We start from the raw sequence: 14,345 nt of genomic DNA, 5'->3' as shown, positions 1-14,345 counted from the left end.
GCTAAGGGGGTATTTAGTTTGTGACTGAAATTGGAATCGAAATGGATTGGGATGATAATTGGAATGACCATATCTCCTGAAGTATTTGATTCATGACCAAAATTATAATTAAAATTAGAATAAAGATTTGAATCATTAGAAGAAAGTAAGGATTGGATTTTAGGAGAATTGGATCATTTTCATTTCACTTCGAAATCGGAATAGGAATGAAACTCCTATCAGCTAAATGGTTAGAATAGGAGTCATCCATTTCAAGCCCTAACTTTTCCTAATCAAACATCCCTTAAAATCTATGTAACATAAGTAAAATAGTCAATATGTATTAAAGGTGAAATTTCATGTTGACACATTATATTATGGAGTAATTTCTCAGTATGCCACATGTCAAGATATTTGAGAAGTCTCAATCGGATGGAAGGTTTGGAAAGGCCAAAAGGAAAGCTTGGACGACTGCTGGGGTTTCATGTTGGGTATTTCCTTTTGTAGATATGGTGGCCAGCTAGGGAGATGCCAAGGAGGTAGACGAGGCTACTGTGGTGGCTCTTGCAGATGGCAGCAAGGCAGGTAGGGAGGGCTGCAGGGCCGCTGTAGAAGGGGGGCTGGAAGATGACGGCATCCTTACCATGAAGGGAGCATCGCCAGGAGGAGGAAGAGCCAGAGGCGAGGTGACAAGCAATGAAGTTGTTAGTGGAGATCTCAGTAGAGGGGTGGAGTGTGGCGGATCTTCTATAGAAAGTTGTGGAGCATGGCGAGGGAGGTGGATGATGAGGCCTTGAAGTCGGCAAAGAGGGCCATGAGGAGGAGGAGGAGGAGGATCCGGTGGTGCGGCGGTAGTTATCAAAGTTGGTGATGGGGAAGCTGTAGGAGGAGTGGGATGACGGTTGTAGCTTGGGATCAGAGGCCATGGCGGTGCATTGGGTCTTGCACATGGAAAGAGAGGGAGGAGAAGAGGAGGGGATGAGACCTCGAAAGCATAGAGGAATCAAGCTGTATGTCGAATTAGGACTCTAGAAGAAGGAAGGGAGAAAGAGAAAAGTTGGGGGGAACGGGAATGGAGGAAATCGAGATGACTAAGGAAATGGTCTTGGATGGACGGACGATGGGGGATCAGGTGGAAACACTCAGAAAAAAGTCCACGGATTTGTACAGGATGTATACACGTGGCGTCATATGTGACTCCTGTGCCAAGGGTGTGCAATGACCTCCGTGATCTTCTTTAAGCAGAGTGACATAGGGACATAGTTTATTCATATATCACGTAAAATTATTACATGACAACTTTTGCATTTTGCTTTAAAAGACGTCTAGGCTATTTACCTGCATTGCATCCTTCAATCTATTTTTTTTATAAAAATTTTAGAAGCTAAATGCACCATCCTTTATAGCCCTCATTTTCATTCTCTATAGTATTAAATTTAGCAATAAAAAATCTTTCTCTTTCTCTGCTATCAATAGGAGAATTCGATAAAAAAAGATCAATAAAAAGAAAAAAATAAAAAATATTGCAATGGTTGTTGGTGCTGACCATGATTGGAAAGCCAACCTATCTTACTCTCTATCACCGATTAGAAGCTAAAGCTTTCTATTATCTTCTACCAGTACCAAGGCATGCTCTCTACTTCTCTCTAATTTTGATGATCGTATTTCAATTTATGAGATGTTCAAAAAATTTTTAGTTTAAATTACTATTGTTTCGATTTTTGTTAATATTTTTGCTGTGACATAATTAGAAATTTTAGAGATAGCTATCATGGAGTATTTGATTTTTCTTCTTAAGCTAATTTTTTAAAGCATTTTAATTCAAAAGCATTTGCGATGCAGTTGGGTTTAAAAGACAGACATCATGTTGATTCGTAAAATTATCTTCAATTAGTTTTGCAGAAATACCACAACATAATTTCTATTATATATGTTAGACTTTCTAATATTATTATATAGACGATGGATTAGCGAGCTAAACTACAGCTTGATATCTGAAACTTGAAATTGAAATTTGTTATGTCTGAAATAGATTGGCATATCATTAGCTTGATTGATAATGATACTCGATATTAAGCTATATGGAAATTTCAAAGAAGCCAAGTATAAGCTTCAATTTTGCTATCCATATAAATCTATTTGTATTAAATCAAATCAAATTATGCAATTTATTTTATAATGATAATTTATACATATATAAATATCTTTTTTTGAGCCACGACACATTCAAGTATGACCTATAATAGAAGGAAAATCAGTTTCTATTGGAATTAAATAATTAAATATAATTTTGGTATGATGTTGCGGTTGTTACGGGAGAAAATTGATGTTGGTCATGCAATAATTTTTTATTCAAATTGTATTTTGTTATTATTTTCTATTGATTATTTTGAATGGATTCATGAATTTATGATGCTTTTATTTTCTAATTGCTTTCAATTGTGTAATGCTCGTTCAAATAATTGGTTGATTTGGTACGACGGTGCTATAGGAACATGGGGAAGTAAAGTTTTTTTTTTTTATTTTTTTATATCAAACAACTAATATTTTATTTGCGATACTCATAGGATGTATTCTACAAATCTATGTTATAATATTTTTGATTTTTAAATTTATTAATATTAATAATAAAAAAATATTATTATTATTATCAATTAAATTCTCATAATATAGAAATTAAGTATTAATTATTTTAAAATATTTATGTGATGAGCTAATTTGATCTGAATTGGTTTATTTTATACATACAATCTAATCTATACCACCTATTTTATCCGATGCGATCCAGTCTAAAGCAGGTCCGAAGTGGATATGTCCTTGCAAAACTGGGATAAAAATGTTTTTGTAATTGTAGGACTTCTACAGCATTTATTTAGATATCAAGTCCAAATTATGGAGTCCAGCATTGCCTACAGCGTCCCTTCGCTCGTACATCACGTACCGCTCTTGTTGATACCCACCGACGACACGTTTCAGCAAACCAAAGTCGGCGAACGTTGCCGAATTCACGTCAAACTACTCACAATCTGGCTTGAAATTCACAGGTTCTCGAGTCGGCGAAAGAGAGCTCCCCCTTCGTCAAAAAGAATTCTCGTCAAACTCCGACCGTCTCCAAACCTCTCCGAACACCCCCCGCCCCTTCCTCCTCCTCCTCCGCCCCCTTTCCTCCCATCTCCCATGGATTACGATTATCGGAACCGGACGGGCGCCGCGTACCGTCCCGGCGTCGGCGGGGGCGCCGCCTCCTTGTACCCGAGAGTCGGTCAGCCCGGCCACCCGCCAGTCGCCCGAGCCCCTTATCTCCATCCATCCTCCTCTGCTCTTCCCTCCGGTAAGCCTTTCTCCTCTCGTCTTTTTCTCCGAATTAATTTAGGGTTAATCAGTAAAAGCCTTCAATGAATTCTCGAAAACCTACGTTCATTAATCTTTATGAGCGATGATAATATCTCCAAAGTGCTAGGGCTTTGTTGGTCATGTTTTCCTTGTGGTTATGACGAGGACTTTATTTTTTTTTTCTTTTTCTTGAACCCTAACGCTTTGTTTGGATTGGGGGTACACGAGAGTTCATAAGGAGAGGGGAGAGGAGGGTAATGGAGATTGGGGGTACACGAGAGTTCATAAGGGGAGGGGAGAGGAGGGTAATGGAGGGGAAGGGAGGGGAGGGTAAGAAAATTAATGAACCCTTGTTTGGAAAGGGAGGGGAAGGGTAAAGAAGGATACATACCTTATCCTTGTTTGTTTGGATAGAGGGGTTAAGGGTTTATATATATTTTGACAAATATGCTTTTTCTCATTAATAGATGTACTATATTTATGATATTTTGACAAATGTCCGTTCCTTTCGGCAAATATGCTTCTCAAATCTACTCTCTTTGATTTTTTTTTTTTTTTTGGCATTCATATGAATCTATATGAATCTATTCGAGAATGATTTTAGCTTTTTGAAATACTCATTCCTTTTGACAAATAAAAAAAGTTAATATATGAACTTCTAGATAGTTTAACCACAGAGAAGTATTGAAAGGATTTTTTTAAAAAAGGAAAACAGTTGCAACTAATATAAAAAAAAAATTGACGAGGGAATCCAACAAGCTTATATAAGCTTATATAATTTTCAAAAAATTATTATCGTTGATCAGATAATTATAGTATGATTTTTTCTTAATCAACATATCAACGGCATTGAAATGTTACCAAGTGATTACAGAAAAAAAATCAACTGGGGAAAAAATAGAAGATCAGAAATATTTTGAATAAAACAAAACATTAGCTCTTAAAAAAAATATATTTTAGATCTCTACATAAAAAAAAAAAATCTAGATCTGTTGAAAGATTATCATCAACCCAGACACTGACAGGTTTTGAATCTCTGTCATTAGAATCTGCCTTCCAAAAATTGTGATATCCGGATTTGCGTGAGAAGGAGCGGCCAAAGGGATGGCTATAGGGTTTCTGAGTTGTGCGAAGAGAAAAGGGACGGTTGGGAAGATAGAGTATGTAATGGTCTAGTTGTAATTTTAAAATTTTATTAAGGATAAGTTAGGAAAATAAAAATTAAGCATGAACCTTTCCCTCCATTGCACCTCAAATCGGGGAATATGGAAATTGAGTAAGTGAGGGGTATGGAGGGGTTGAGAGAACCCTTCTCTACCCTCTTTTACCTCTCAAAAAGTTTTACCAAATAGGGGTTCATTCTTTCCCCTCCCCTCCCCTCCCCTCCCCTTATGAACCCCCGTGTACCCCCAATCCAAACAATATGTAATTGGAACACGACATCAAGGTTTATTTCTCGAACCCTAATTGAATTAGATTAAATCTTTCCGACGTGATCTCCTTTTGTAAGTATTTTCTTTTTCAATATTTGTACAAAGCGACATTGGATTTGGAAAGAATTTCCATTTGAGTTAGGATTCTTAATGGCTCTATATTCCCACCCTTCTAAGTTTATTTTCCAGAATTAGCTGACATTTTACTCTACAATAAGATCCCAGACAATGAAGATTAAAATTATCATTTCTAGACTTGTTCTGGGATAGTTTGGGGAGGCAACTTTTTCTAAATCTTAACTTACCAATGAGCTTTGTTTTCACATGTCAAGCCCAAAAGGATCTTTTGCGGGATTGATAGAATATTGGGCTTCGCTCCTTTAGTCTTTTATTTTGAGCATGGTTTTTAGCTGAATTTTAGTATCAGAACAAGTCAATGGGAACTTTATATAAGCAGTTCATATATAATTTTATGACTAATGCTTATTTTCTTGGAAGAAAATTTATGCATGACTCTAAGCTTTCTTTATGTCAGTATATCATGCCATTCTCAAACAATTTCCGTCTTTTCTTATCATTTTATAATCCATGGGGACAGGATTTGATAAATATAGTTCTATTTGTGTTAATTGATAGCTGAAATACAAAGTGATGCTGATTAATTGGGCATGGAATCAAAAGAATTTGCACATTCTATGCCTGGTTCCAGCTTATCCTCAGACTTGGTCCTTTGCATAATTTTGCTTGCATATAATGTCAAAGACTACATCTATTAAGTAAAGCAAAATGTGACTTCCAAACTTCTAAGTACATTAAGGTGAGTGTTGACAACTTTTTCTTCACTTGAATGAGGTGGGCATATGTTGGTTGGATTGAATGATGAAGCATTCCTACTTTCTTTACTATTATTATGCAATTTACGAGCCTTATCAAATTTATCTTATTCCAAAGATATGATACTGTGATTACTATTAGACTGTGACTGCATGACAACATTGGACATTTTCAGGCAAATATTTCTTGCTTATAATACTTTGAGTTTATCTACTTAAATTTAGATAAACTTTAATCAGGTCTCTCTTTTCATCTTTGCATACTAAGTCTCTCTCTCTCTTTCTCACCCACCTCCTTCTCCCCTCCTTCCCTGGCCTCATTCTTGTGACTATATTTTGATAGGCATGTTCAAATAGCATACAGCTATACATGTTTGTCAATGGATGCCAATCCAATTTTTTTATAGTATGCTGATATTGTGCATTATTAAATATGACCCACCTATATAGTGCATCAGTTGTTATTATATTTTTTTCATGTCATGAGCACACTATGTTTCACTGATTTTCATTATGATGGACCATAGCAAGGGAAATGTTATGGTCAAAATATAGCATACTTTCTAAAAGATAAAGCTTTGTAGATCTGGAGTATAAAAATCATGGACAATAAAACTTTTGTTCATTGTGGACAATGATTTCAAATCCCTTCCTTACTACCATCTCAATTTTACTCAGGCTTCCTTTTTATCTGTCTGAAAAGCACATTGTGAAGTTGAAGATGCATGAACTAGAAATCATTTGATGCTTATTTTAGTTTCTTCATATTGCTATATCTGATCAGGGAAGGTTATTATGTTCTCATGGTTAGATGCAACATTTACCAAGCTTGTTTCTGAGACTTATTCTTATATGTTATAGTTATCAATTCACCTTTAACTCAATAGGAAAATGCTGTTTTTTATTTTACATTTAGTCTTCGGATCCTTATGAATGGAACACTTTTTATAGCTCAAGTATTCTATCTTGTTTTGCAGCAGGATTGGGCATTCGAGTTACAATAAAACCAGAATATCAGATAACACCTCCTGTAAGATTCAATTTGCAGTTAATTATTTTGATACAGATTCATCTTGATATTGAACTCTGCTTGTAGTACTTGTTTAATTCCTATGTCAGAAGTTTTACTCTTCCCTCTTTGGCTTGTTCTGTGACTATAAGAATCTTAAGGGTTTCTCCAACTTGCATGAGCTCAAGTTAAGACAAGGTAAATTTATGTCATCAAAATTAGCTACTCGCCAAAAGTTATCTATACTAGAAACTGATTTATTTAAGGTTGGCATAATGTTGAGAGCTGACATACTTTGGTAGATTATAGTTTAATTCAATAAGTTGTACCATATTAATGCGATAAGATTATTGATTATAGGTATACTTATAATGAAAATTTGCTTGGCATGCCATAATAATTGAATTAATCAGTAGCCACTTGAAGCCTCGTGGTAAAGAAATGGATCAAAAGATCATGAGGAACAAAGCCAATAAAAGCTGCTTTAGTTCATCTATAAAAGTTGGTCTAATTTCTTATGATAATTCAATATGCATTTTTTTGAGCTGGCCATGAAAAAATATACACCTTGTTTGACATGCAAGTAAAGAGAGTAAAATGATCATATTTTTGATGTCATCTTAAGGATCCATCTTCACCATCTTATGAGCTTCAGCCTTGAGAACTTGTTCCATCCCTTCTTTGCAGTCTCTCCAATTTTCATTGTCTTTCATCTCTTGCTTGAGCCATCAGCACAAGTATGTGCTTTTTTGCTGCCAAAGGACCCATTTGTCTTTATTAAGCATGAATATTTATTCTGAAAATTGCTATCCCTTTGTTCAACATTGATGCTTTGCACCTTGTCTTCTTACAGGTCACTTTTTTGGGCTGTAAGTGCCTCTGTCCTCTTTTCCACCTTACCTTAGAAAACACTAGGTTGGCCTCCCTATCCATAAATATGCCTTTTAGGTTTCATGGCAGGTTGCTGTCTGGCCTAAAGTTGCCTTGGTTGTAGACTTGGTGCCCATTTTTTTAGTGGCTTGGAATTAAGTTGACAGTCAGATAAAATTTGGTTTACTCTTCCATGGAGTGTTATGAACTTTTAGTTGTGAGCAGCGACTGACCCTTTTTCGATGACTACAGTCTTGGATGTGAGTGCTTATGCTGACAGTGTGGTAAGCCGATTCATCATCTTGTCATTTTTAAGACTGAGGATCACTGATTCTTTGGTTCTGCTTTGATACACATTCTCAGGACAAACAATCAGTGCTTTGAGTAGGTCACGGAACATGTTGAAGTTCAGTTTCTTGTGGTTATGTCGTTGCTACCGTTCAATGAAAGACTTGCCTACCACAAGGTTGATGGTACACTTTTGAGAAAGATACTGGTTCATCTTATGATGGATTTTGCTGCTTTAGGGAATGTTAATGGCATTTTTTGATCTTAAGATTGTGTTAATTCATATGCTTATTGTTTAACTTTTCTGCCTGCGTCTGTGTCATAACCTTGTGAGTTTCATGTCAGTATCTATATTTATTGTTCTTGATTCCAGAGTTATATGCTGGTACATTGCATTTGTTCCTTATTTATGCTGTAAGTACCTGATATTGGAACTGTTTGAAATGCTTCTCAATTATTTGTGGTGTATATTAATGTATTTGTCCTTCTTATGGGGCTTCTATTGATCATAAATGGACTGAGCTGCTTAGATTGTATTTGTTTGTCTGGGGATAATTATATGTTGTTTTTCTTGATTGTTTTCAAGATGGCATCTGGCAACATCTCTAATAATCATACCTCTGCACTAATTAATATGAGAATGCTGTTAATGTACAGTGTTTTTCTTGTTTGTATTTTGTATTTTCAGCCTCAGCTAGCACCTCAAGTAGCAGAAGTTCCTAGGAGCACATTTCAGTTTGACTTTGAGTTTGAAAAGAAAATACTTGCTGAGGCAGAGAGAGATAGCCAGAACTGGAGCAAATTTGCAGTGGAAAGCCAGTCATCAAAAACTGCACCTTCAACTTCTTCTATGGTATATTTCTCACTACTGTTAATTTCGTATATTAGTGCGCATATGCAATATGTGTTTATTTTTTTCACAGCCTAGAAGTTAGGCAATGTTTTAATAGGCGTAAAGATAATTTTTTATCTTTTTCTTAGGCATGCTAACTTTTTGGATAGAACAAATTAAATAGAACAATAAGTTCTGGAAGTTGAGCGATCTTTTAAAAAAAAAAAAAAACAGTGCACCATTCCCATTAAGGACCTATTCTTTCGTGGATAAATATCATAGGAAAGTTGGTCAATTTTTTCATTGACCAACTTATCTATGTTCTTACGCTTTTTTAGACGGGTAAATTATTTTTTCATGAATAGCATTTACTCATGAAATGGGGGAAAAATCTTACCTACCTGGGAGGTAGATAAGTCATTTTCCCATCAATCAAAAAAATAATCTTTTTATTTTATTTCGAATATATCTCTAACGCTATAATAATAATATAATAATATATAATATCATCTTATATATAATAGAATATAATATTATTATCATACGATAATGTTTCATTATTTTAATATAATATATGATTATAATAATATAATGTTATAGTATAATATCTTATTTTATTGTTATAATATAATTTTAATATCTTATATTACTAATATAATATAATATAATAATAGATTATTTTACTATATATTAATATTATACACTATATTATAATCTATATTTTATTTTATTATATATAATATAATTTATTATATTATATTATATTATATGTATAACATGTATTATCTATGTTTATGAATATATTATATAATATTGTATATCATAACATACAAAATATAATATATTATACTATATTATTATTTATAATAATATTTATATAATAAAAGGTAATATGAGAAATATGGATAGATCTTAGCAAATTATCTAGGAAATTAGTAATGCAAAAGAACATGGATAACAGATTCTTGAGTTATTTTTCAATGCATAAAAGAACATGAGTAAATTATTTTTCTGTTTAAATGTTGTCTGAAAAATACTTATCTAGAAAAATACAGATTTCTGGATAAGTTTTTCACCCTCAAAAGGACGGACCCTAACAATCACACAACTGCGGTTGGTTTTAGCAGTTTCGGACATTTTCTAAATGCTTTTTGTGAAATTCTGAATAACAAGGTGCCTATGCATCAAAAATTATCTCCATATCCTGCTCATCATTTTCACAAGGCACATTGCTCTAGATGTGTTTTTTGGAAGTTTGCTTTTCTTATAATTAAATTTGTAACTTTAAGCAACACACCTTTCTTAAGTTAATTGTATTGGGCATGGTTTTACAATTTCAACCTTTGCAAAAATTTTAAAACAAAATTCTGCCTAACATCTCAAAGATGATGAAAGGGCAAAAAAATTTCAGACTGAAACAGTGGTCGAAATGTTTTAGAAAATTCAAAAGGTTCTAAATGCCATAGTATAATCAAAAAATAGTTATAATAGATAGGAGTGCTATGTCAATATTTTTATGTTTTATTGCATGAAGTGCAGTGCAGCAAGCAGATGCAATCCATTTGCTCTAAAAATTTGAAAAAATGGGACAACAAGATGTTATGACCTTCTGTAGTCATGAAATTGCATCAATGAAAAAATATAAATAATTTGAGGATCATAGTGTGATGTCTTTTATGCTGAAAATGTAGATTGTGGGCTGGATTAAAATTTAGGGTTTGTTTGGCTATTTCTACAGGATTGGGATGAAAATCCTGTAGGATTGGTGGATTGGGCCATCCATTTAAGCATGGTTCTGTATCAACCAAACTCTACCCAGCCCAAATCCTCCATGGGTCTATTTTTTCCTTCTTGCTGCCTAAAGGCTAGGATCTGGGCTGAGTTTGGATAGTTTCTTAGAAAATGGAAGCTAGATGAGCCAACAGGTTTGATTCCTACTGGAGTGGGATATCCAAATTGGCCCTCAGTGTAGAGTGTAATGTATGTGAATCAGCACAGCAATATTAGAATTTAGTTATAGTACAGATTACATGTATGCAAACAAAAATGACAATTTAAAAGTACCTTTCACTACTATCTAGTCAATATAACAAAATTGACGAGCTGGCTAATGATATTTGGTGTACTTATTTGTCCAATGTGGTTATGTGAAAAGTGATATAGCAAGTCCATAATCTGATATATGGATGATGTTCTAGGGGCATGTTTGATCATCCTATTCTAATGCTAGTTGCCCAAACTGGTACCTTATAATATGCAGAAACACTACATCGACTACCTCCAACCCTAACCCTGATGATCATCATTGTTTGCCTTGTTGGGTGGTCCCATTCCTAGCAACCATCATGCCTCATTTCTGAGATTATCTTAAACAGCTTGACTACCCACATCAGCATCCTCAACATTGCCATGACATGGTCTTTACTTGGGGATTAGATCAATGGTGCATGATGTATGCTTAAATCTTTGTGATAGTCTTATTGGATGATGATAGATAAATAAGGCATTGTGCCAAAGCGGTAGTATAAATTGAGTAAATTCCCTAGCTGTTCAATTGCACTGCATATTATATGTACATTTTTTTTTTAATATGCTGCAATCTCTTTACAATATGCATCATCTGAATATTATGAGAATACAAGATAATTTGTTGTGACTTGGATGCCCGTTCAAGTCAAAGTCAGATTAGCATGACCACATGATATGTATATGACTTGGACACCTGTCGACCTATGTTCAACTGCATGCAATAGAATGATATGTCTGTGTTGCAAGATGTTATGAACTTAACATTTGCTTTTCCTTGAAGGGTTCAACAGGGGATCCAGTAGTGGACAAATATGTTGCCTCAGGGCTTGGACGTGAAGCTGTATCACTTGCAGTTCTAAATTATGGAGATAATCCAACAAAGGTACCAAACAGTCTCCAAATTCCCTTGTCAGATTTAAAGAACTATTTAGCAATTATAATTAATTGTCCGTTTGGTCCAGTCAGCCCAGCCCCAGTTGTCACCAATCAGATGTGTAACCATAAATACGATTTTTGTTTTTCTGTCAAAGTCTTAATTCCTGCTAGATCATCTGTGCAAGCAATTATAACTATTTGAAGGGAATTAAATTTTCGTAACTATTTTTCCAATTTGTAATTCTGCTTGTTAAGGTAGGTTTTCCCTCATACCAATCAATCCTCTTGGTGTATCTCTTTTGCCTGGAATTGCCTTAGCAGGAATATGGAACCAGAGGCACATCAGACTGGAATTTTAGTAGCAGGAAACTTCTACGAAGGGTGACGACCTTGCTCTGAAAGAAACTCAAACCAGAATCTGCTTTCTTAGCACCTCGTTCAAATGTTTCTAGAATATTGGCTTCCACGTGCCTGCACCTAGACCTGCTCCCGCATCTAATCCTGAATCTCGACCAAGGATTAGATTGGCAGGGCTCACGAGGAATCTGCAAACTTTATCTGATTGTTCTTTGATCAGCAAAACCAACCTATATGGACGGAAGATGGCACTTTGGTCTAGTCTAAGGCAGCAACCCAGGTTGTTTTATCATCAGTTAATCGTGTGACTAGCCAGTTTAGTAGATTTCTATTCATTTTACAAGCTTAGTCTGGCAACGATCCAAATTTAGGCTGTTAGACTATATTACTGTGGAATTATATACTGATTGGATGAATCAAGGTGATAAGCTAATGAAAATGCGTAATTAAGTTTGCTGTTAAATTTATGATTTGGATGTATGAACTTTCACCAACTTGGGATTTTTTGATCCTTCCAGGTTAGGGAGTTTGTGAAAGGCTATAATCTCCTCCGAGAGATGGGTTTCTCTTCGAAGAATGTGGCTGAAGCACTGGCGATGTATGATAATGACACTGACAAGGCTTTGGCTTATTTTCTCAACAGTTCGTCGTGACTTTGTACATAGATAATTTGTGCTTGGAAGTGTGGTACTGTCTCATATTATATGTCAGGGTTCACTCTCTGTTATAGGTGAGACCTTATAGGTAAGGTGTGTACTTGAAATATACAAGTTTCTCATTCTTCTACATTTGGGATTTAAGAGTTGAACTCAAGATATCAATGCTATTATACTGTACGAGTTCCTATTTGATTGGATCATTTTGCTAATATCCAGCAATGATGTTGATTGCAGCTTCGTGCAATTTCAGTGTAGGAGGCACTTTAATCATGTCTCATCAGTTATCATTTGTGACTGCCGTAGTTCCTGCCGTCGTGACACTTGTGAGGCAGTCAACTGTGTTATGCATAAATCTGCAAATGGTTCAAATCCTAATGTGCTCGTAACTGAGATAATAATGAGTATTGCACCAGCTATTCTTGGGTTCTATTTAATCTCATCTGAGAATGTTCATGAACAATATATATTCGTGGGGTCTGGTATCTTAAGCGCCGCCCATTGGGAGGGAATGGTGCACACAATTGAGGACGAAGCATTTTCGTGTAAATAAATGGGCGTGCGTACATTTACATCATGGATCCAATAAGCGTAAGTAATCAAAACGGTAGTCCGCTCTGATATTTAAGTTTATACTGTATTTTGTAGGCACGAAATTGATCTTAAACTTCGGAAAGCAGGCTTAGGAATTTCCAGCACCGCTCAACACGCAGCATCCATCAATCACAACAGATTTAACCTAGCAAACAGGATGATCCGGTTCTATCTGCATATAGCAGCATACTTACCCAGCTTGACGTCGCGCTAGCTTCAGTTGCCGAAGTCGCCATTTTAAGCATTTTATATTTTGATGTCTCCCAGTAGCAAAAAATCAGGAAAAAAAAATGATGAGATGAAGCAGTGCTTACAACCATATGAGCAAAATATTTTTAAAACTCGAAACTGAACTCGTGTAAAAATTGATTTCCTGTAGTCCTGTCAATCGCGTGACATAAAATTTCTTCCTCGACAAAAGAATGTGCCAACAATGAGAGGCAAAACCATGATACACACAGCGAGGAATCTGTTAGTTTTCTCAATTCCAGGATAAACTCCGTTGTAGCATCCTGAAATGAAGAAACCAGCTCCTCTTGAGATTTGAGCAACCATGCTAACACAGGTGGTCATGCCATCTTTCTAGTAGACCCAGCCTAGATGACAAGGATTCCTGTCAGACTTGTTGGCCGCCGCTTCCAACTACTGATGCAGATTGGCCGCTGCAGAGCGAGGGGCATTCCACATGAATTGTAAACCTTTCTCCGAAAACACATCATCACACAGCTGTACATATGGCTCCTGCAAGGTACAGGATCACCAACTCCATCAACGGGGAAAAGTGCTTAGCTACCAAGCAGAATGTGAAAGCTAGAGCATAGTGGAAGATGGAAGTCATGAAATGTGTATGCGGACATGGTATGAACATCGGATCTTTTCACAGTCCAAGGCACGGTAAATAACACAAGTCCAATACTAGCATATATAATTTATAAGTAAATTTAGTGCAGGGGAATCACATCGTTAAATAATTAAAGTGATCATAGGGCAAGAGAAAAACCTGAGGACCATGATGATGAGCAGCAAAATCTCCCTTTATTAATATGCTTGACATCAAGCGCAATCATCCATGATCCAACACTAACATCATCATGGGCATATGTACGAAGAAAAGATCTATTGGTTCAAAACACAACAAATGGTCATATAGCAGTATACTAATGATTCATACAGAGAACAGGATCTCATTATTATTCATGTAAGTGATCATTGGAAGAAAACAAAATTAAAGAAAACAAAACAAAATCATTGGAAGAA

At 35.4% G+C, this 14,345-nt stretch overlaps 1 protein-coding gene and 1 long non-coding RNA gene across 5 annotated transcripts; one reads left to right on the top strand and one right to left on the bottom strand.

Moving 5' to 3' along the window:
• Positions 1 to 3,017: 3,017 nt before the first annotated feature.
• On the top strand, positions 3,018 to 12,931 carry LOC105039715 (uncharacterized). 4 transcript variants are annotated; one of them, XR_003800536.2, is made up of 6 exons: positions 3,018 to 3,310; positions 6,556 to 6,608; positions 8,434 to 8,598; positions 11,387 to 11,488; positions 11,803 to 12,118; positions 12,357 to 12,494. XR_003800536.2 is itself a non-coding variant. In XM_010915990.4 (5 exons), the coding sequence occupies exons 1-5, from the start codon at positions 3,157 to 3,159 to the stop codon at positions 12,489 to 12,491; spliced, it is 606 nt and encodes a 201-aa protein (XP_010914292.1). In that variant the 5' UTR covers positions 3,020 to 3,156; the 3' UTR covers positions 12,492 to 12,686. The 4 variants fall into 4 exon arrangements, 2 of the variants coding, with proteins under 2 accessions (XP_010914292.1, XP_010914283.1); XR_830972.4 differs by lacking the exon at positions 11,803 to 12,118 and adding an exon at positions 12,732 to 12,931 and having other exon boundaries at positions 3,025 to 3,310; positions 12,357 to 12,582; XM_010915990.4 differs by lacking the exon at positions 11,803 to 12,118 and having other exon boundaries at positions 3,020 to 3,310; positions 6,559 to 6,608; positions 12,357 to 12,686.
• Positions 12,932 to 13,409: 478 nt separating this feature from the next.
• On the bottom strand, positions 13,410 to 14,307 carry LOC140850981 (uncharacterized). The gene is made up of 2 exons (XR_012139248.1): positions 14,089 to 14,307; positions 13,410 to 13,829 (listed from the first exon to the last, which is right to left on the bottom strand). It is a non-coding gene; the product is annotated as an uncharacterized lncRNA (long non-coding RNA).
• Positions 14,308 to 14,345: the final 38 nt, after the last annotated feature.

The sequence above is a fragment of the Elaeis guineensis genome, chromosome 2, assembly GCF_000442705.2.
Source record: "Elaeis guineensis isolate ETL-2024a chromosome 2, EG11, whole genome shotgun sequence".
NCBI lineage: Eukaryota > Viridiplantae > Streptophyta > Magnoliopsida > Arecales > Arecaceae > Elaeis > Elaeis guineensis.
The sequence above is the reverse complement of the archived record's forward strand: the minus strand, read 5'-3'. Positions and strand labels throughout refer to the sequence as shown.

Coding starts and splice junctions, on each gene's coding strand:
- LOC105039715 (XM_010915981.4), top strand. CDS start 3,157: ATGGATTACGATTATCGGAACCGGACGGGCGCCGCGTACCGTCCCGGC. Junction 6,609..8,433: donor AATATCAGATAACACCTCCT/GTAAGATTCAAT, acceptor TTGTATTTTCAG/CCTCAGCTAGCACCTCAAGT. Junction 8,599..11,386: donor CACCTTCAACTTCTTCTATG/GTATATTTCTCA, acceptor TTTTCCTTGAAG/GGTTCAACAGGGGATCCAGT.